Source organism: Mustelus asterias, chromosome 4 (assembly GCF_964213995.1).
Source record: "Mustelus asterias chromosome 4, sMusAst1.hap1.1, whole genome shotgun sequence".
In the NCBI taxonomy this organism is placed as follows: Eukaryota; Metazoa; Chordata; class Chondrichthyes; order Carcharhiniformes; family Triakidae; genus Mustelus; species Mustelus asterias.
In genome coordinates this window covers 74,098,439-74,120,905 of record NC_135804.1, presented here as the reverse complement: position 1 = coordinate 74,120,905, position 22,467 = coordinate 74,098,439, and the positions used below count along the sequence as shown (strand labels likewise).

The 22,467-nt window shown below is 44.6% G+C and overlaps 1 protein-coding gene across 1 annotated transcript in view; it reads right to left on the bottom strand.

Annotated features, from left to right (window-relative positions):
• Window positions 1-353: 353 nt before the first annotated feature.
• Window positions 354-22,467, bottom strand: part of nup62l (nucleoporin 62 like) — a 118,562-nt gene continuing 96,448 nt past the window's right edge. Inside the window, exons 9-12 of the mRNA XM_078211200.1 lie at window positions 9,060-9,194; window positions 5,423-5,534; window positions 2,018-2,084; window positions 354-534 (exon numbers count right to left, since the gene is read on the bottom strand). Coding sequence (XP_078067326.1) covers window positions 443-534; window positions 2,018-2,084; window positions 5,423-5,534; window positions 9,060-9,194 — 406 coding nt within the window. The 3' untranslated portion in view covers window positions 354-442. The remainder of the gene's footprint in view (window positions 535-2,017; window positions 2,085-5,422; window positions 5,535-9,059; window positions 9,195-22,467) is intronic.

Below are 22,467 nucleotides of genomic sequence, written 5' to 3'. Positions count from 1 at the left end.
AAATGTTACTTTGTAGACAATCTCATTGTTTTAAAAAAGTTTAGGGCATGAAATGGAATTGGGTCCCAATCACGGCTGTGTTTGGAATTACATAAATTACATAGTCCCATAAAATTACAACACTGGGGAGCTCATCTGTCATTTCAAGACAAGAGTCAGAGTCTTCAATAGCCTCTCTGCTCTCCAAGATTACCCCAGAGAGCATTGTGAATTTTGCAGCTCAGACATTCACCTTTGGGTCATCAATATTCTAATCATCCATGGAGCATGGGCGCTGGGAGCGGAGCGCGGGCGCCGGAGCAAATGTCGATCAATTTTAAAACCGAGACTTGACATGAAACTCTTAGTCTTTCAGTTACTGAGCAATATGGGATTCTTTATTGAAAACTTATTGAAAAAGGAACGATACAGGTTCATGGTGCAAGTCAAATCCCGGCAGGATTCAGTCAAATGTAATTCTGCAATTTCTCTCTTGCTCTCTCCGTCGCATCTCAAATTGTTTCGAAACATCCTCCACTTTCTTCTGCAGCAAGACTAAGGGAATAAAAGCAAAACTATTGTTTTATAATGTTCCTGTGAAGCCAGCATCTCTGGAAGTTTTATGTTAAAGGCGCTATATAAATTCAAGTTGTTGTTCCAATAGGCTTTTGACATTAATACAAGTGACCATCTCTACTGGAGCTTAAACAATGTGCCTTGGCTAAATACTGAAACACAGACTGAAGCAGAAAAACTTGATCCTGATCTATTTTTAACTACTGCAGGGCAATCAGATGTGAAAATCTGGGCAATTCTGTTCATTTACCACCTCAGGAATGCAGAGGACAATTGCAGCATCTCAGCATTACTAGTTTGATGTCAGCAGACCTTGTTGGGCCCTTGATCAGTGTGTGCTTGTGCCTGACTGGGCACCAGTAATAAACAGGTGTCAGCTAGCTTTGACTGGGAAAATAAAAGATATTCCCTGGGGAACTGTTCCAATGTCAAATCTGCAGGAGCTTTATAAATGGAACTCAAATCCGACAGTAGTTCCTGCCTGTTCTGAAGGATAGAAATGGAAACGTATGGAGGGAAAACCAAAATAATCCCCTGCACAGACCCCACTCTATACTCAACAATAGTGGTATTGCATGTATCAGATCTTAGACTAATAGCATATATAAGAAAAGCTGAAGAGCTTAAAAGCTCTGAATACCTCAGCTCAGTGATGAGATGACCGCAATAAAGAACACTATCTCAGTGTTTTACAACCAATGAAGCACGCTTGAAATGTAGTTATTGCGTTGTAGGGAATGCAACAACCAATTTGTGCATAGGAAGCTCCCACATATACCATCAAAATGGTGACTACAGAATCTGTTTATGATGCTGATGTGATTGAGCAATAGACATTGGCCAGGAGACTTTCAGAACTGCCTTGCTCTTTGAAATTGTCTTTGAAATCCTTCACATCTACCCAAGAGTAATGTTATAGATCTCATTTGAAAGATAACATCTCCAATTGTGTAGCATTTCCAGAATACCACATTGGATCATCAGCTTTGATTATATGCTGACATCTCTGGAGCAGAACTTGAACCCATAAATTTTCTGACTCTGCTGGCAGTCCAGGAGTGAGTGTGTCACAGGAAAGTTTGGCAATGGGAGAATTTGAAAATCAAATAGTTAAAAGAAAAACAGAGGGAAGCAGTCAGGACACTGAGGGTGGTGTCTGGAACAAGCTGCCAGAGGTGGTAGTAGAGGCGGGTACAATTTTGTCTTTCAAAAAGCATTTAGATAGTTACATGGGTAAGATGTGTATAGAGGGATATGGGCCAAATGCGGGCAATTGGGATTAGCTTAGGGGTTTAAAAAAAAAAGGGCTGCATGGACAAGTTGGGCCGAAGAGCCTGTTTCCATGCTGTAAACCTCTATGACTCTATTCAGGTATTTGCAGCTCTTGAGAGCTACTTTCTCTTTTGAATATCTTGACTTTGATGCTTTTTTAAAGATATCCCAAAAAAGGTGTAATGAGTACCTGAGCTCTGGTCAATCCATTGCAGAGAATCCATATGTGCATTGAGAATTTTGCAAATCTGTTGCAGCTGAAACAGAAGAGGTAAGTGAGAGATTGATGCAATAATTTAATAAAGTTTACAACCCATTCAGAGAATCTGGGTAACAGGTGTCTATTCTTAAAACCACTTGTATTTTCAACACTGATTCCTGGACAAATAGCAATGCCGCACACAGATGGCATTAGACAACAGTGCTGGGCAGCAGCAGAATAAAGATGCTTAAGATTGTCATTATGAGAACTCTAAACAGGTTGCCAGTTCACTTTGAGCTTCATATAAGTATGATTCAATGGGAAACATTTTACTTTGCAGACAACTCCCCTTACACCTGGAAACCTGTCATTTAAAGAAAATGTTATGTACTTTTTTAGGAGAACCTATTCTGGTTGCAACATTGATCTAAAAATAATTATTTGCCGTAACTCCTCAGAGCAATGCATCTGCAATCCAATGATCCTGGATATTCATACCAGTACCACCTCTGCAATAATCCTGAAATTACAAGGAAACACAGTGCCCACTGTGTTAGTTCTGGTTCTTATACATGGTGCTGGGATCACAGTTCATCATTTATATTAACGATCTGGACTCCGGAATCGAAAGTACAACTTCAAAATTTGCAGATAATACTAAATCAGGGACAGACTTAATGCAGAAGATGACAACATTAAAATACAAGGTCAGCATTTGTTGCCCATCCCCAATAATCCTTCAACTGAGTGGCTTTCTAGGCCATTTCAGAAGGAAGTTAAGAGTTATAAACTTGCAGAATTGGCAAAGAAATTCTAAATGCTTAAACTTGAGATGGTACATTTCAGTAAGATGAATATGGAAGCAAATGGGGTACAGGAGCAGATATACAGATCTCTAAGTAATGGCACAGGTCAATAAAACATTAAAATAAAGTGAACAAAGCAGCATGGGGCACAAGAAGCATACTGCATCCAGTTCTGGTCACCACATTTACGGAAGGTTGCGAGGGTTCTCGAGAAGTTGTGGAGTAAATTTACCAGAATGATTCTAGGGATGAGGTGGTGGAGTTATGGTGGAGAAGCTGGGGTTCTTTGATGGAGATGTACAAGATTATGACAGGATTGATAAGGTTTTCAATTATTTTACAGAATTTGGGCATTGCTGACAAGGCCAGCTTTGTTGCTCTTCCCTAATTGTTCTTCAACCGAGAGACTTGTTAGGCCATTTCAGAGGGTCTGGACAAATTTAGGCCAAGTTAAATAAGCCTGAAAAGGACACTAGCGAACTAGATGGCTTTTACGACAAGCAATTATAGTTTTACAGTCAACATCACTGAGGCTCATTTTCAATTCCAGATTTATTAATTTAATTTCCACCAGCTGCTGTGGTGGGATTCGAATTTATGTCCACAGAGCATTAGCCTGGACCTCTGGGCTACTACTCCAATGGCATTGCTACTTTACCACCATTTTCCCAAGGTGGAAAAGGAAAAGTTGTTCCAATTAACTGATGGTATAAAGACTTAGTGAGACAGATTTCAGGCTTTAAGAAATGCAGGGGGAATGGGAGAAAGAACTTTCTACAGAGAATTGGAATGACCTGGCACTCTCTGCTCACAAGGGGAGTGGAAAGAGAAACAATCAATGGTTTTAAAAGGAAATTGATGGCCACTTGAAGGAAATAAACTTGTAGAGTTAGAGAGACTGAATGTGGAAGTGGAACTGACTGGACTGCTTCATGGAGCGTCTGTATAGAGCTGATGGGTTGAGTAGCCTCCTTGTGTCAGAAAAGACTGATTCTTCACATCAGCAAAGGATTTGAGGCACTGAACATGAACAGAACCAAGTGATGATACCAATTGGGTGAGATTGAACTGGCTGTGGTTCATTTTTCTACAATAATGAGAAGGCAGAGAAGGGACTCGATAGAGATCTTTAATGAGGGTTTCACTGGGTAGACATAGAAATGTTTCCACTTGAGGGCAAGCCGCTAACTAGGAGTGATAAATAAGACAGCAGCTAATAAATCAAATAGGGAACACAAGAGAACTGTTTTTAGATAAGAGTAGTGAGAATGTGGAACTCGGTACCAAAAAGCAACTCAGATAGAAGCATTTAAGGAGAAGCCAGAAAAAAAACATGAAGATAAGGAATATTCTGATGCACATTAGATGAATCAAAAGGGAAATGGTCTCCAATGAATAATAAATATCCACTTGGATTTGGGCTGAATAGCTTTATTCTGATAATTGCTACAGAGGAGTTTGTAATAATGGCAGAGATACACGTCGACCCTAACTTGTCCAGAATGGCCCTGTGAATTTGATTTGATTTATTATTGTCACATATATTAACATAGTGAAAAGTATTGTTTCTTGTGTGCTTTACAAAGCATACCGTTCATAGAGAAGGAAACTAGATAGTGCAGAATGTAGCGTCACAGTCATAGCTAGGGTGTAGAGAAAGATAACTTAATGCAAGGCAAGTCCATTCAAAGGTTTGACAGCAGCAGGGAAGAAGCTGTTCTTGAGTCAATTCGTACGTGACCTCAGACTTTTGTATCATTTTCCCGAGGGAACAAGGTGGAAGAGAGAATGTCCGGGGTATGTGGGGTCCTTAATTATGCTGGCTGCTTTGCAGAGGCAGCGGGAAGTGTAGACAGAGTCAAATGGATGGGAGGCTGGTTTGCATGATGGATTGGGCTACATTCACGACCTTTTGCAGTTCCTTGCGATCTTGGGCAGAGCAGGAGCCATACCAAGCTGTGATACAACCAGAGAGAATGCTTTCCATGGTGCATCTGTAAAAGTTGGAGAGAGTTGTAGCTGACATGCCAAATTTCCTTACTCTTCTGAGAAAGTAGAGGCATTGTTGGGCTTTCTTAACTATAGTGTCAGCATGGGGGGACCAGGACAGGTTGGTGGGGATCTGGACACCTAAAATTTTGAAGCCCTCAACTCTTTCTACTTCGTCCCCGTTGATGTAGACAGGGACACGTTCTCCTTTACGCTTCCTGGAATCGATGACAATCTCCTTCGTTTTGTTGACATTGAGGGAGAGATTATTGTTGCCGCACCAGATTCTCTATCTCATTCCTGTACTCTGTCTCATCATTGTTTGAGATCCGACCCACTACGGTGGTGTCGTCAGCAAATTTGAAAATCGAATTGGAGGGGAATTTGGGCACACTGTCATAGGTGTATAAGGAGTATAGTAGGGGGCTGAAAACACAGCCTTGTGGGGCACCAGTGTGGAGGATGATGGCGGAGGTGTTGTTGTTGCCTATCCTTACTGATTGTGGTCTGAGAGTTAGGAAGTTCGGGATCCAGCTCCCACCTCCAATATTATATACACACAGATAATGCCTCATAATATCAAACAGTATTAACTCACAGGATCGCTGACCTCCGAGGAGCTGCTGGTAGTATTCAGATGTTGGATAATTTCTTTCAGATCCTGGGCCATCCTCTTCAGCTGAGCATCAATATTCTCTGCTAGTTTATAACTAGACAGCAACACAGAACAGAATGACAGGTTATCTTTCTTGTTTGGGAACATGGAGGAGAAGGCAGCAATGATCCTGAGCATCGACCATGTCAACCTCAAATCTGACATCCTGACACTGTCCCACCATCAGTCGTGAATATAGCCCATGAACTGGGAGCCTTCCTATCAACATGGTCATAACTGTCAATATGTAGAAATGGCTCTGCAGCTGCCCCACTGAACTCAGATACACCACAAAGACACTGGTGAAATAAAGGCTTTTCTACCATAAGGATCTGAGCACCTCGTCAGTTTGGATCCCAAGTACCTGCCTCCTAGTTCCAGGAGATTGCCACATTTCTTATACATCTCTGATCTGTCAGGAATTGCCTTGATTATCTACACTTTCAAAGTCCCCTCTGCAGCACACTCAATACTGATGAATAGGTAGAATAAATTATCCAACTCATACTTCAATTTATTTTTAAAAATAGGAATCATCGAGTTAAGTGTTCTGAAATTTAACATTTAATAGTTATGGAAAGGAGACTGGCATGAGAATAATGAAGTCAGTGTCTTCAGTGCCAATTAGAAACTCTGTTACAAAGTCACCAACACAACAATATCCTCCAACTATATCTTCCTGTTTCATACACTTCAGAAATTTGAAATCCCTTTTTGATTCCAAAGTGAGCTTCGAAACATTCCCTCATCTCCATCATCCAAAAGCACTTCTCATCTCAATCTCCGTTCCCAAGCACACCCGTCCCCATCATCTAAAACCACCCCGCATCCTGATCCCAGCTTCCAAACATTTCCTCATTTCTATGATCCAAAATCACCTCCCATCCTGATCCCAGCTTCCAAACACACTGGGCCCCATCATCCAAAACCACCTCCCACTCCGATCTCTTTTTCCAAACACCGAGGCACAGCTTCAGAGTAAAGAACCGAGATGAGGAGGAATTTCTTCAGCCAGAGGGTGGTTGGTGAACCTAGCGATTAGTGGAGTTCCGCAAGGATCGGTGTTGGGACCACAACCTTTCACTTCATACATCAATAATCTCGATGAAGGAACGGAGGGCATTGTGGCTACCTTTGCAGATGATACAAAGATAGGTGGAGGGATAGGTAGTATTGGGAGGCGGCAAAGCTATAGAAGGACTTGGATGGTTAGGAAACTGGGCAAAGAAGTGACAGATGGAATACAACATTAGAAAGTGAGAGATTATGCACTTTGGTAGGAAGAATAGAGACATAGACTATTTCCTAAATAGGGAGAGAATTCAGAAATCAGAAGCGCAAAGGGACTTGGGAGTCCTAGTTCAGGATTCTCTTAAGGTTAACTTGCAGGTTGAATTTGTTGCTCGGAAGGCAAATGCAATCATAAAAACCCTACAGTACAGAAAGAGGTCATTCGGCCCATCGAGTCTGCACCGACCATAATCCCACCCAGGCCCTACCCCCATATCCCTACATATTTTACCCACTAATCCCTCTGACCTAAGCATCTCAGGACACTAAGGGGCAATTTTAACATGGCCAATCAACCTAACCCGCACATCTTTGGACTGTGGGAGGAAACCGGAGCACCCGGAGGAAACCCACGCAGACACGGGGAGAATGTGCAAACTCCACACAGACAGTGACCCAAGCCGGGAATCAAACCCAGGTCCCTGGAGCTGTGAAGCAGCAGTGCGAACCACTGTGCTACCGTGCCGAATGTTAGCATTCATTTTGAGAGGACCAGAATACAAAAGCAGGGATGTACTGCTAAGGCTTTAAAAGGTTCTGAGATATTGTGAGCAATTTTGGGCCCCATATCTAAGGAAGGATGTGCTGATTCTGGAGAGGGTCCAGAGGATGTTCATGAGAATGATTGCAGGAATGAAAAGCTTGATGTACGAGGAGCATTTGAGAACTCTGGGTCTGTACTCATTGGAGTTTAGAAGGATTGGGGCTGGTGGAGAATCTCATTGAAACTGAAATAATACTGAAAGACCTGGATAGAATGTTTCCATTAGTAGGAGACACTAGAATCTGAGGACAACTTCAGAGTAAAGGGATGACCCTTTAGAACCAAGATGAGGAGGAATACTTTCAGCCAGGGGGTGGCGATCTATGGAATTCATTGCCATAGAAAGCTGTGTAGGCCAGGTCATTGAGTACATTTAAGACAGAGATAGATAGGTTCTTGATTGGCAAGGGGATCAAAGGTTCCAGGGAAAAGGCAGGAGAATGGCATGAGAAACTTATGATGTGGAGATGCCGGCGTTGGACTGGGGTAAACACAGTAAGAAGTTTAACAACACCAGGTTAAAGTCCAACAGGTTTATTTGGTAGCAAAAGCCACACAAGCTTTCGGAGCTCTAAGCCCCTTCTTCAGGTGAGTGGGAATTCTGTTCACAAACAGAGCTTATAAAGACACAGACTCAATTTACATGAATAATGGTTGGAATGCGAATACTTACAACTAATCAAGTCTTTAAGAAACAAAACAATGTGAATGGAGAGAGCATCAAGACAGGCTAAAAAGATGTGTATTGTCTCTGTGGCTGTCTTGTCTGGAGACAATACACATCTTTTTAGCCTGTCTTGATGCTCTCTCCATTCACATTGTTTTGTTTCTTAAAGACTTGATTAGTTGTAAGTATTCGCATTCCAACCATTATTCATGTAAATTGAGTCTGCGTCTTTATAAGCTCTGTTTGTGAACAGAATTCCCACTCACCTGAAGAAGGGGCTTAGAGCTCCGAAAGCTTGTGTGGCTTTTGCTACCAAATAAACCTGTTGGACTTTAACCTGGTGTTGTTAAACTTCTTAATGAGAAACTTAGCCATGATTGAATGCCAGAGCAGACTCGATGGGCTGAATGATCTGATTCTGCTCCCACAACTTATGGTCTCATGGTCATCCATCCTCATCACTGCTCTGCCCACATTTTCATCAAACGCTTCTTTTCTTCGTCGCTCATGGTATGTTTTCCTCCTTCCTGTCTGCTCTCAGTAAATCCACTTACCTACATGTGCTAACTGATACTCACTGGGTTGTACATACCCAATCCTTCAAATTCTCATTCTTATGATCTAACTCCAAGCTTGGATTCACCCCTCCACACCCAATCTGGGGTAGTTGATGGGGACAGTATAGACGAAGCTTTACTCTGTATCTAACCCCATGTTGTACCTGTCCTGGGAGTGTTTGATGGGGGTAGTGTCGAGGAGCTTTAATCTGTGTCTAACCCTGTGCTATACCTGTCTTGGGAGTGTTTGATGGGGTCAATGAAGAGGGAGCTTTACTGTGTATCTAACCCTGTGCTGTATCTGCCCTGGGAATGTTTGATGGGGGTAGTGTCGAGGAGCTTTAATCTGTGTCTAACCCTGTGCTATACCTGTCTTGGGAGTGTTTGATGGGGTCAGTGAAGAGGGAGCTTTACTGTGTATCTAACCCTGTGCTGTATCTGCCCTGGGAATGTTTGTTGGTTGACAGTGTGGAGGGAGATTTACTCTATTGCACCCTGTGAAATAGGGCCCTGAATACTCACGTGTGTTCCCGTTCTTCGTCTGCATGCTGCAGGTAAATAGTCCCATGTTGATCCCTGACAGATTGCTCCAGCGGTGCCAGCAGGTCTTCCAGTTCCTTCTGCTGTGACAAGATGAAGTCAAGCTCTTGATCCAGTCTACCAGAGAGATATGTTCACACGAGATCAGAAGTTCCATTCTCATTGCGTTTACAAATTTAAAATCAACTAGACCATGGATAATCTCACCTCCATTCTGTTTACATCCTGTTTATAACCAAAAATGGAAATACATTCTAATAGACAAATCACCAAATGCAGACAAACTACAATAATAATATCCCGCTTGCCACTGTTGTTGGGGGATTCATTCTATTCTTTGCAGCAGTAATAGCCCATGAACAGGAAAGTTATCAGTCACACGCAAACGCAGGTCAGAAACAGAATCTGTAACTTACTCTTAATTGGTTGACAAATGCAATTGCACAAAAGAACTGTTCTATCATTAAATTAAAATTCATTCACAAGGGGCGGCACGGTAGCACAGCTGCTTCACAGCTCCAGGGACCTGGGTTCAATTCCCGGTTCGGGTCACTGTCTGTGTGGAGTTTGCACATTCTCCTCGTGTCTGCGTGGGTTTCCTCCGGGTGCTCCGGTTTCCTCCCACAGTCCAAAGATGTGCGGGTTAGGTTGATTGGCCATGCTAAAATTGCCCCTTAGTGTTCCGAGATGCGTAGGTTAGAGGGATTAGCGGGTACATGAATAGGGATATGGGGGTAGGGCCTGGGTGGGATTGTGGTCGGCGCAGACTCAATGGGCCCAATGGCCTCTTTCTGCACTGTAGGGTTTCTATGATCTGGATGCCGATGGCAAGGCAATAAAGCTTTGTTGCTATCCCTATCAAAACAAATAGACTGCAAGACCATTCCAGAGGGCAGTTAAGAGTCAACTGCATTGCTGGGGGTCCAGGATCACATATAAGGATATATTTCTACCACTGTATGACAATGCAGTAGTTTAATAATCAATTTACTGATACTAGCTTTCATTAATTCATTTTAAATTCCCCAGTTGCCTCAACATGATTTGAACTTGGCATCTGCACGTCTCTGCATCAGTCCAAAGAGTGGACAAACCTGTTGGACTTTAACCTGTTGTTAAAACTCTTACTGTGTTTACCCCAATCCAACGCCGGCATCTCCACATCAGTCCAAAGATGCAGATGTGGGTGTCATGGTGGCACAGTGGTTAGCACTGCTGTCTCACAGCACCAGGGACCTGGGTTCAATTCTGGCCTCGGGTTACTGCCTGTATAGAGTTTGCACTTTCTCCGTGTCTGCTTGGGTTTCCTCTGGCTGCTCTGGCTTCCTCCCACAATCCAAAGATGTGCAGGTTAGGTTGATTGGCTATGCTAAATTGACCCCAATCTCAGGGGGATTAGCAGGGTACATGAGGGAACAAGGCCTGGGTGGGATTGCGGTTGGTACAGACTCGGTGGGCCAAATGGCCTCCTTCTGTATTGTAGGGATTCTATGATGCGCAGGTTAGGTGGATTAGCCATGCTAAATTGCCCTAGTGTCCCAAGATGCGTAGGTTAAGGGAATTAGTGGGGTAAATACACAAGGTTATGGGAAGAGGGCCTGGGAGGGTTGCTCTGTCAGAGAGTCGATGCAGACCCCATGGGTTGAATGGCCTCCTGCTCTTTAGGGATTCTATGATTTATCCAGGTGGTTGATGATGGGGGTGTTCAGTAATGTTGCTGAACATTAAGGAGATGGTTAGAATTTCCCTTGTTGGAAATGGTCATTGCTAAATTTGTTTGGGTTTAATCTCAGTTTAGAGTCTCCCACCCTCCCTGCTCCTCTAACCTAAGAAAAAAGGACTCGGAGTGAGACCAGGTAAGCTTTTGTTTTCTCTTTCGTTTCTTATTAAGGGAAGTTAGCAGGGATGTCAGTGCAGGCAGTGCAATGTTCCTCCTGTGGGATGTTTGAGGCGAGGGACACCAGTAGTGTCCCAGCTGAATACCCCTGTAGGAAGTGCATCCAATTCCAGCTCCTTGAAGACCGTGTTAGGGAGCTGGATGAGCTTTGGATCATTCGGGAGGCAGTGGTCATAGATAGAAGCTTCAGGGATGTAGTTACTCCGAAGAATGAAGATAGATGGGCGACGGTGAGAGGGGCTGCGAGGAAGCAGTCAGTGCAGGGATCCCCTGTGGTCGTTCCCCTCGGCAACAAGTATACCGCTTTGGATACTGTTGAGGGGGACGACCTACCAGTGGTAAGCCACGGTGACCCGATCTCCAGCACTGAGTCCGTCCCTGTGGCTCAGAAGGGAAGGGGGGAGAGCAGGAGAGCAATAGTTATTGGGGACTCGATAGTTAGAGGGACAGATAGGAGATTCTGTGGCAGCAAAAGAGACTCACGGATGGTATGTTGCCTCCCGGGTGCCAGGGTCCATGACGTCTCGGACCGTGTTTTCAGGATCCTTAAAGGGGGAAGGGGAACAGTCACAAGTCGTGGTACACATCAGTACCAACGACATAGGTAAGAGAAGGGACGGGGATTTAAAACAGGAATTTAGGGAGTAGGGTGGAAGCTGAGAGCCAGGATAAACCATGTTGTCATCTCTGGTTTGTTGCTGGTGCCACGTGCTAGCAAGTTGAGGAACAGGGAGAGTGCAGATAAACACGTGGCTGCAGGGATGGTGTAGGAGGGAGGGTTTCAGTTTCATGGATAATTGGAGCACATTCTGGGGGAGGTGGGACCTGTACAAACAGGACAGTTTGCATCTGAACCAGAGGGGCACCAATATCCTGGGAGGGAAATTTGCTACGGCTCTTCGGGGGGGGGGTTTAAACTAATTTGTCAGGGGGATGGGAAAACAAGCTGTAGTCCAGAAGCCAGTGTTGAGTGTAGTCAGGTACTGAGGAGGGTATCAAGGTCGCAGGAGAGTACCGGCAGACAGGAAGGTGGGTTGAAGTGTGTCTACGTCAATGCAAGGAGCATCCGGAATAAGGTAGGTGAACTTGGAGCGTGGATTGGTACTTGGGACTACGATGTTGTGGCCATTACAGAGACATGGTTAGAACAGGGACAAAAATGGTTGTTGGACGTTCCGGGGTATAGATGTTTCAGTTTGGTCGGCTTATGATGAAAGTGAGGAGGTGTGGGCTAGAGGGAAAGCTGGCCGATTGGATAGGTAACTGGCTGTCTGATCGAAGACAGAGGGTGGTGGTGGATGGAAAATTTTCGGATTGCAGGCAGTTTGCTAGCGGAGTGCCACTGGGATCAGTGCTTGGTCCTCTGCTCTTTGTGATTTTTATTAATGACTTGGAGGAGGGGGCTGAAGGGTGGATCAGTAAATTTGCTGATGACACCAAGATTGGTGGAGTAGTGGATGAGGTGGAGGGCTGTTGTAGGCTGCAAAGAGACATAGATAGAATGCAAAGCTGGGCTGAAAAATGGCAAATGGAGTTTAACCCTGATAAATGTGAGGTGATTCATTTTGGTAGGACTAATTTAAATGTGGATTACAGGGTCAAAGGTAGGGTTCTGAAGACTGTGGAGGAACAGAGATATCTTGGGGTCCATATCCACAGATCTCTAAAGGTTGCGACTCAAGTGGATAGAGCTGTGAAGAAGGCCTATAGTGTGTTAGCTTTTATTAACAGGGGGTTGGAGTTTAAGAGCCGTGGGGTTATGCTGCAACTGTACGGGACCTTGGTGAGACCACATTTGGAATATTGTATGCAGTTCTGGTCACCTCACTATAAGAAGGATGTGGAAGCGCTGGAAAGAGTGCAGAGGAGATTTACCAGGATGCTGCCTGGTTTGGAGGGTAGGTCTTATGAGGAAAGGTTGAGGGAGCTAGGGCTGTTCTCTCTGGAGCGGAGGAGGCTGAGGGGAGACTTAATAGAGGTTTATAAAATGATGAAGGGGATAGATAGAGTGAATGTTCAAAGACTATTTCCTCGGGTGGATGGAGCGATTACAAGGGGGCATAACTATAGGGTTCGTGGTGGGAGATATAGGAAGGATATCAGAGGTAGGTTCTTTACGCAGAGAGTGGTTGGGGTGTGGAATGGACTGCCTGCAGTGATAGTGGAGTCAGACACTTTAGGAACATTTAAGCGGTTATTGGATAGGGACATGGAGCACACCAGGATGATAGGGAGTGGGATAGCTTGATCTTGGTTTCAGATAAAGCTCGGCACAACATCGTGGGCCGAAGGGCCTGTTCTGTGCTGTACTGTTCTATGTTCTAATAGGGAAGGTGGTAAAAGAGGTGGAGGAGTAGCATTGTTAATCAAGGATAGTTTAACAGCTGCTGAAAGGCAGTTCGAGGGGGATCTGCCTACTGAGGTAATATGGGCTGAAGTTAGAAATAGGACAGGAGCAGTCACGTTGTTGGGGGTTTTCTATAGGCCCCCAAATAGTAATAGAGATGTGGAGGAAGAAATTGCAAAGCAGATTATGGAAAAGGTGTGGAGGTCACAGGGTAGTTGTCATGGGTGACTTGAACTTTCCAAATATTGATTGGAACCTTTATAGGTCGAATAGTTCGGATGGGGCAGTTTTTGTACAGTGTGTGCAGGAGGGTTTCCTGACACAATGTGTGGATAGGCCGACAAGAGGTGGGGCCACATTGGACTTGGTACTGGGTAATGAACCGGGCCAAGTGTTAGATTTGGTTGTGGGAGAGCACTTTGGGGATAGTGACCACAATTCGGTGTCTTTTATTATTGCAATGGCGAGGGATCGGGCCTTACGGCAGGGCAAGGTTTATAATTGGGGATGGGGTAATTATGATGCGATTAGGCAAGAATTAGGGAGCATAAGATGGGAACAGAAACTGTCAGGGAAAGGCACAAATGAAAAGTGGAGCTTGTTCAAGGAACAAATACTGCATGTCCTTGGTAGGCATGTCCCTGTCAGGCAGGGAGGAAATGGCCGGGTGAGGGAACCATGGTTCACAAAAGAGATTGAATGTCTTGCCAAGGAGGAAAAAGGAAGCGTATGTAAGGTTGAGAAAACAAGGTTCAGTTGGGTTGCTTGAGGTTGACAAGGTAGCAAGGAATGAGCTAAAAAAAAAGGACTTAGGAGAGCTAGGAGGGGACACGAGAAGTCCTTGACGAGTAGGATCAAGGAAAACTCCAAGGCTTTTTACTCTTGTGAGAAATAAAAGAATGACCAGGGTGACGTTAGGGCTGGTCAAGGATAGTAGTGGGAACTTGTGCATGGAGTCAGAAGAGATAGGAGAGGCGATAAATGAATACTTTTCTTCAGGTGTTCACCAAGGAGAGGGACCGTTTTTGAGGATGAGAGTGGGATACTGGCTGAAAGGCTGGAGGAGGTAGATGTTCCGAGGGAAGGTGTATTAGCAATTTTGAAAAACCTGAAGGTCGATAGGTCCCCTGGGCCAGATGGGATATATCCTAGGATTCTTTGGGAGGCAAGGGATGAGATTGCAGAGCCTTTGGCTTTGTTCTTTGGGTCCTCACTGTCCACGGGGATAGAACATAGAATAGAACAGTACAGCACAGAACAGGCGCTTCGGCCCACGATGTTGTGCCGAGCTTTATCTGAAACCAAGATCAAGCTATCCCACTCCCTATCATCCTGGTGTGCTCCATGTGCCTATCCAATAACTGCTTAAATATTCCTAAAGTGTCTGACTCCACTATCACTGCAGGCAGTCCATTCCACACCCCAACCACTCTCTGAAGAAAGAACCTACCTCTGATATCCTTCCTATATTTCCCACCACGAACCCTATAGTTATGCCCCCTTGTAATAGCTCCATCCACCCGAGGAAATAGTCTTTGAACATTCACTCTATCTATCCCCTTCATCATTTTATAAACCTCTATTAAGTCTCCTCCGCTCCAGAGAGAACAGCCCTAGCTCCCTCAACCTTTCCTCATAAGACCTACCCTCCAAACCAGGCAGCATCCTGGTAAATCTCCTCTGCACTCTTTCCAGCGCTTCCACATCCTTCTTATAGTGAGGTGACCAGAACGGCACACAATATTCCAAATGTGGTCTCAAGGTCCTGTACAGTTGCTGCATTACCCCACGGCTCTTAAACTCCAACCCCCTGTTAATAAAAGCTAACGCACTATAGGCCTTCTTCACAGCTCTATCCACTTGAGTGGCAACCTTTAGAGATCTGTGGATATGGACCCCAAGATCTCTCTGTTCCTCCACAGTCTTCAGAACCCTACCTTTGACCCTGTAATCCACATTTAAATTAGTCCTACCAAAATGAATCACCTCACATTTATCAGGGTTAAACTCCATTTGCCATTTTTCAGCCCAGCTTTGCATCCTATCTATGTTTGTTTGCAGCCTATAACAGCCCTCCACCTCATCCACTACTCCACCAATCTTGGTGTCATCAGCAAATTTACTGATCCATTCTTCAGCCCCCTCCTCTAAGTCATTAATAAAAATCACAAAGATAGTACAGTAAGAAGTTTCACAACACCAGGTTAAAGTCCAGCTGAAGTTAGACTTTAACCTGATCATAGAAATCATAGAAACCCTACAGTGCAGAAGGAGGCCATTCGGCCCATTGAGTCTGCACCGACCACAATCCCACCCAGGCCCTACCCCCACATATTTTACCCACTAATCCCTCTAACCTACGCATCCCAGGACTCTAAGGGGCAATTTTTTAAACCTGGCCAATCAACCTAACCCGCACATCTTTGGACTGTGGGAGGAAACCGGAGCACCCGGAGGAAACCCACGCAGACACGAGGAGAATGTGCAAACTCGACACAGACAGTGACCCGAGCCGGGAATCGAACCCAGGACCCTGGAGCTGTGAAGCAGCAGTGCTAACCACTGTGCTACCGTGCCGCCCCCGATGTTGTTAAACTTCTTACTGTGTTTACCCCAGTCCTACGCCGGCATCTCCACATCACAGGGACAGTGCCAGAGGACTGGAGAGTGGTGAATGCTGTTCCTCTGTTCAAGAAAGGAAATAGAATTGACCCTAGTAATTATAGGCCGGTTAGTCTTACTTCGGTGGTTGGTAAGTTAATGGAAAAGGTCCTGAGGGATAGGATTTATGACCATTTGGAAAGATGCAGCTTAATCCATGATAGTCAGCACGGATTTGTGAAGGGTAAGTCTTGCCTCACAAATTTGATTAAATTCTTTGGAGGAGGTAACTCAGTGTGTAGATGAAGGTAGAGCAATTGATGTCGTATACATGGATTTTAGTAAGGCGTTTGATGAGGTTCCCCATGGTAGGGTCATGAAGAAAGTAAGGAGGTGCGGGATAGAGGGAAATTTGGCCGATTGGATAAATAACTGGCTATCTCATAGAAGACAGAGGGTGGTGGTGGATGGAAAATTTTCAGACTGGAGACCAGTTACCAGCGGTGTACCACAGGGATCAGTGCTGGGTCCTCTGCTATTTGTGATTTTTATCAATGACTTGGAGGAGGGGGCTGAAGGGTAGATCAGTAAATTTACTGATGACACCAAGATTGGTGGAGTAGTGGATGAGGTGGAGGGCTGTTGTAGGCTGCAGAGAGACATTGATAGGATGCAGAGCTGGGCTGAAAAATAGCAGATGGAGTTCAACCCTGATAAGTGCGAGGTGATTCATTTTGGTAGGACAAATTTGAATGCGGATTACAGGGTCAAAGGTAGGGTTCTGAGGAAAGTGGAGGAACAGAGAGATCTTGGGGTTCATATCCACAGATCTCTGAAGGTTGCCACTCAAGTGGATAGAGCCGTGAAGGCGGCCTATAGTCTATAATCACTTTATTAACAGGGGGTTTGAGTTTAAGAGCCGTAGGGTTATGCTGCAACTGTACAGGACCTTGGTGAGACCACATTTGGAATAGTGTGTGCAGTTCTGGTCACCTCACTATAAGGAGGATGTGGAAGCACTGGAAAAAGAGTGCAAAGGAGATTTACTGGGATGCTGCCTGGTTTGGAGGGTATGTCTTATGAGGAAAAGTTGAGGGAGCTGGGGCTTTTCTCTTTGGAGCGGAGGAGGATGAGGGGTGACTTAGAGGTTTACAAGATGATAAGGGGGATAGATAGAGTGGACATTCAGAAACAATTTCCTCAGGTGGATGTAGCTGTTACTAGGGGGCATAACTATAAGGTTCATGGTGGGAGATATAGGAGGGGTGTCCGAGGTAGGTTCTTTACTCAGAGTGGTTGGGGTGTGGAATGGACTGCCTGCTGTGATAGTGGAGTCGGACACTTTAGGAACATTCAAGCGATTATTGGATAGGCACATGGAGCACACCAGAATGATAGGGAGTGGGATAGCTTGATCTTGGTTTCGGACAAAGCTCGGCACAACATCAAGGGCCGAAGGGCCTGTACTGTGCTGTACTGTTCTATTCTAACTTGCTAATTGTCAGCCCAAGCCTCAATGCTGTCCAGATGCATGTTGGAACAGGCTGCTTCAGTATCCGAGAAGCTGAAAATGGTACTGGACACTGCAATTATCAAAGATCCCCACTTTTGATCACATGATGGAGAGCAATTGATGAAGTAGGACATTACCCCGAGAAACTCCTACAACAATGTATTGAGACTTATTTATTGGCCTTCAACAAACATTCTCTTTTGTACTCTGTGCAACTTGAGAAGAATTTCCATTGACTTCAATATTTTGCTTGTTGATGCCACACTTGGTCAAATTATGTCTTAATGGCAAGGGCAGTTATTCACAATTTGAATGCAGCTCTTTTTGTCAATGTTTAGACTGAGACTGCATTGAGGTTAGGAACAGAATGGCTCATGTCGAACTTAAACTTATCAGTGAATAGTTTATAGCTGTCTAAGCAATGCTTGATAATGCCAGCAATGCATCTTGTATCACTTTGCTGACAATTGAAAGTAGACTGATGTGACTAACTATCTGGATTAGATTGGTCCTGTTTTTTATGGATTTGGCACAGGATGGTGTCATTCTGGAGACATGTACTTCTCCCCATAACCCTGCACATTTTTCCTATTCAAATAATCCAATTCCCTCTTGAATGTCTCAATTGAACCTGCCTCCACCATATGTATGGGCAATGCATTCCAGATATCACAGCTGGAGTGTTGTCAGGATCCATTGCCTTTGCAGTATCCAGTGCCTTCAGTCATTTGACCAGTGAGCTGGAGAACGACCAGTGGAAGACACCTCATCCAGAGTGAGGCCACAGCCAGAGTGAAGGTAAGGCTATTGGAAATTTGAAGCCGAGTAGGAATTTGGTGCTATGGGGAAAGAGGTGCTTTCTGCTTTTTCTCCTCACTTTCTAGCTTTTAATTCCTAGGTGTGGTCTTGCCCTGCTGCATCAGCAGAGGATACAAGAGAAAGGGCTGATGGGTAAGTGATAAGATCAGGCAAGTATTTAATTGTTTTATCAGAGTTTCAGAAGTATCTTTTGTGGTTTATAGTCCAAGGGTTATATTCAGTATTAAAAAGGAGCAGGAAATAATTGGATACAATCTGCTATCAAGCATCTTCCAAAAATTCAATTTAAAGGAGTAAGACACAGCAAGAGATCCAAGCTGCAGTCTGCTGCTTGTGCTCCATGTGGGAGGCTGGGAACATTTCCAATGCCCGGAGCCAGCATATGTTGAGGAAGTGCCTCCAGCTGCAGCTCCTGGAAGCCCACTTTTCGGAGCTGGAGCAGCAGGCGACTGGAGACACTGGAGCATCCATGAGGCGGAAAGAATCATGCATAACACAGAGGTGGTCACACTGCAGGCTCAGACTCCACAGGCAGCAAGGGAATGGGTGACCACCAGGCAGAGCAGGATTTTCATGTGGTTATTCCTTAACAGTATCCAAAAGGGTACATTTGTTTTGCTGAGGGGAATGGCCTTTCCAGGAAAATAGCAACAGCCAACGGCTGGTTCTGCTGCAGAGGTAAGAGTAAAAGTGTGAGTACAGTAGTTATAGGAGATTCAATTGTGAGGAGGATAGATAGATGTTTCTGTGGCCGCAAATGAGACTTTCAAGATGGTATGTTACCTCCCTAGTGCTAGGGTTAAGGATACCTCAGAGCAGTTCCAAGACATTCTGAAGGGGATGATGAACAGCCAGTGGTCGTCGTACACGTTGGTACAAATGACAGATTAAAAAGGGATGAAGTCCTAAAAGCAGAATACAGGGAGCTCAGAAGCAAGCTGAAACGTAGGACCTCAAAAGGCAGTGGTCTCTTCTTTGTGGTTGGGGAGGATTTCAACTAATATGATGTGGAGATGCTGGCGTTGGACTGGGGTAAACACAGTAAGAGTTTTAACAACACCAGGTTAAAGTCCAACAGGTTTATTTGGTAGCAAATGCCAAAAGCTAATGGCATTTGCTACCAAATAAACCTGTTGGACTTTAACCTGTTGTTAAAACTCTTACTGTGTTCAACTAATATGGCAGGGGTATGGGAACCTTTGTAGGGATTCAGAGCAGGGGAAATCAAGGACAAGAGGAAAAGACAGCAAGGAGAAGAAGAAATGATAGGCAGAGAAATCAAAGTCCAGAGTCAGATAAGGACACAGTAAAAAAAAAAGGAATGGGACAAGAAACATTAAAAGAGCTCACCTTAAGGTTTTCTACCTGAATGCTCAGAGCATTCAAAACAAAATTGATCAATTAGTTGCACAGATTATGGAGACACAGCTCCAAGGTGACCTAGGATGGGAACTAAACATTGAGGGCTATTCAGTGTTGAGGAAGGACAGACAGAAAGGAAAAGATGATGGAGTTGCATTGTTGATTAAAGATATTGATACGATATTGAGGAAAGATATTGGCATAGATGATGTGGAATCTGTATGGGTCGAGTTAAGAAACACAAAGGGGCAAAAAAAACATGTGGGGGTGATAGACCACCAAACTATAGAGGTAATGTTGGGAAAAGCATTAGACAGGGAATGTCTAATGTTTTAAAGGAACATCTGTGATTATGGGCAACTTTAATCTGCATATAGATTGGGAGTGTCAAATTAGTCACAGGACAATAGAGGAGGAATTTCTGGAGTGTATAAGGGATGGTTTTCTAGACCAATACGTTGAGGAATTAACAAGGGAACACGCCATCTTGGGCTGCGAATTGTGCAATGAGAAAGGATTAGTTGGCAATCTAGTTGATTTTGATTTGATTTATTATTGTCACATGTATTAACATAGGTGAAAAGTATTGTTTCTTGCTCACTATACAGACAAAGCATACCATTCAGAGAGAAGGAAACAAGAGTGCAGAATGTAGTGTTACAGTCCTGGCTAGGGTGTAGAGAAAGATCAACTTAATGCAAGGTAAGTCCATTCAAAAGTCTGACAGCAGCAGGGAAGAAGCCGTTCTTGAGTCGGTTGGTACGCAACCTCAGACTTTTGTATCTTTTTCCCGGCGCAAGAGAGAATGTCGGGATGCGTGGGATCCTTAATTATGCTGGCTGCTTTGCCAAGGCAGTGGGAAGTGTAGACAGAGTCAATGGATGGGAGGCTAGTTTGTGTGATGGATTGGGCTACATTCACGACCTTTTGTAGTTCCTTGCGGTCTTGGGCAGAGCAGGAGCCATACCAAGTTGTGATTCAACCAGAAAGAATGCTTTCTATGGTGCATCTGTAAAAGTTGGAGAGAGTCGTAGCTGACATGCCAAATTTCCTTAGTCTTCGGAGAAAGTAGAGGCGTTGATGAGGAGGAGGAGGAGGAGGAGGAGGAGGAGGAGGAGGAGGAGGAGGAGGAGGAGGAGGAGGAGGAGGAGACGGACACGGACACCAGGACAGGTTGTTGGTGATCTGGACACCTAAAAACTTGAAGCTCTCTACCCTTTCTACTTCGTCCCCGTTGATGTAGACAGGGGCATATTCTCCTTTACGCTTCCTGAAGTCGATGACAATCTCCTTCATTTTGTTGAAATTGAGGGAGAGATTATTGTTGCCGCACCAGTTCACCAGATTCTCTATCTCATTCCTGTACTCTGTCTCATCATTGTTTGAGATCCGACCCACTACGGTGGTGTCGTCAGCAAACTGGAAAAGCGAATTGAAGGGGAATTTGGCTACACATCATAGGTGTATAAGGAGTATAGTCGGGGGCTGAGAACACAGCCTTGTGGGGCACTGATGTTGAGGATGATTGTGGAGGTGGTGTTGCCTATCCTTACTGATATGAGTTAGGAAGTTCAGGATCCAGTCCCAGAGGGACGTGCCGAGGCCCAGGCCACGGAATTTGGAGATGCGTTTCGTGGGAATAATGATGTTGAAGGCTGAGCTGTCGTCAATAAATAGGAGTCTGACATAGGTGTCCTTGTTATCTAGGTGTTCCAGGGTTGAGTGCAGGGCCAGGGAGATGGCGTCTGCTGTGGACCTGTTGTGGCGATAGGCAAACTGTAGTGGATCCAGGTAGTCCAGGAGGCTGGAATTGATTTGTGCCTGACTAGACTTTCGAAGCAGTTCATAATGATGGATGTCAAAGCCACCGGCCGATAGTCATTAAGGCACGCTGCTTGGTTTTTCTTAGGTACCGGGATGATGGTCGTCTTCTTGAAGCAGATAGGGACCTCAGATTGTTGTAAAGAGAAGTTGAAGATGTCTGCGAATACTCCCGCCAGCTGATCTGCATAGAATCTGAGTGTTCGTCTAGGTACCCTATCCAGGCTAGTTACTTTCCGTTGAGAGAGTACGCTTGGGAACGATAATAAATCACAGAATTTTTTGCCAAGGTAGATAGTGATGTAGTTCATTCTGAGTCCAGGGACCTGAATCTTAATAAAGGTAACTTTAAAGTCCAAAGATGTGCGGGTTAGGTTGATTGGCCAGGTTAAAAATTGTCCCTTAGAGTCCTGGGATGCGTAGGTTAGAGGGATTAGCGGGTAAAATATGTGGGGGTAGGGCCTGGGTGGGATTGTGGTCGGTGCAGACTCGATGGGCCGAATGGCCTCCTTCTGCACTGTAGGGTTTCTATGTTTCTATGTTTCTATGTAACTCTGATGGCATGAGACATGAATTGGCCACGATGACCTCGTGGTATTATCGCTAGTCTATTAATCCAGAAAGTCAGCTAATGTTCTGGGGATCTGGCTTCAAATCCCGTCACAACAGATGGTGGAATTTGAATTCAACGTAAAAATATCTGGAATTAAGAAACTATTGTCGATTGTCGGAAAAACCCATCTGGTTTATTAACGTTCATTAGGGAAGAAAATCAGCAGCAGTGCGTACTATCTACAAGATGCACTGCAGCAATTCAGCAAAGATCCTTAGACATCACCTTCCAAACCCACAATCACTTTCATCTAGATGGACAATGGCAGCAGATATATATATGGGAATACCACCAACTGCAAGTTCCCCTCCAAGCTACTCACCATCCTGACTTGGAAATGTATCACTGGTCCTTCGCAGTCACTGGGTCAAAATCCTGGAATTCCCTCCCTAACGGTGTTGTGGGTCAACCCACCGC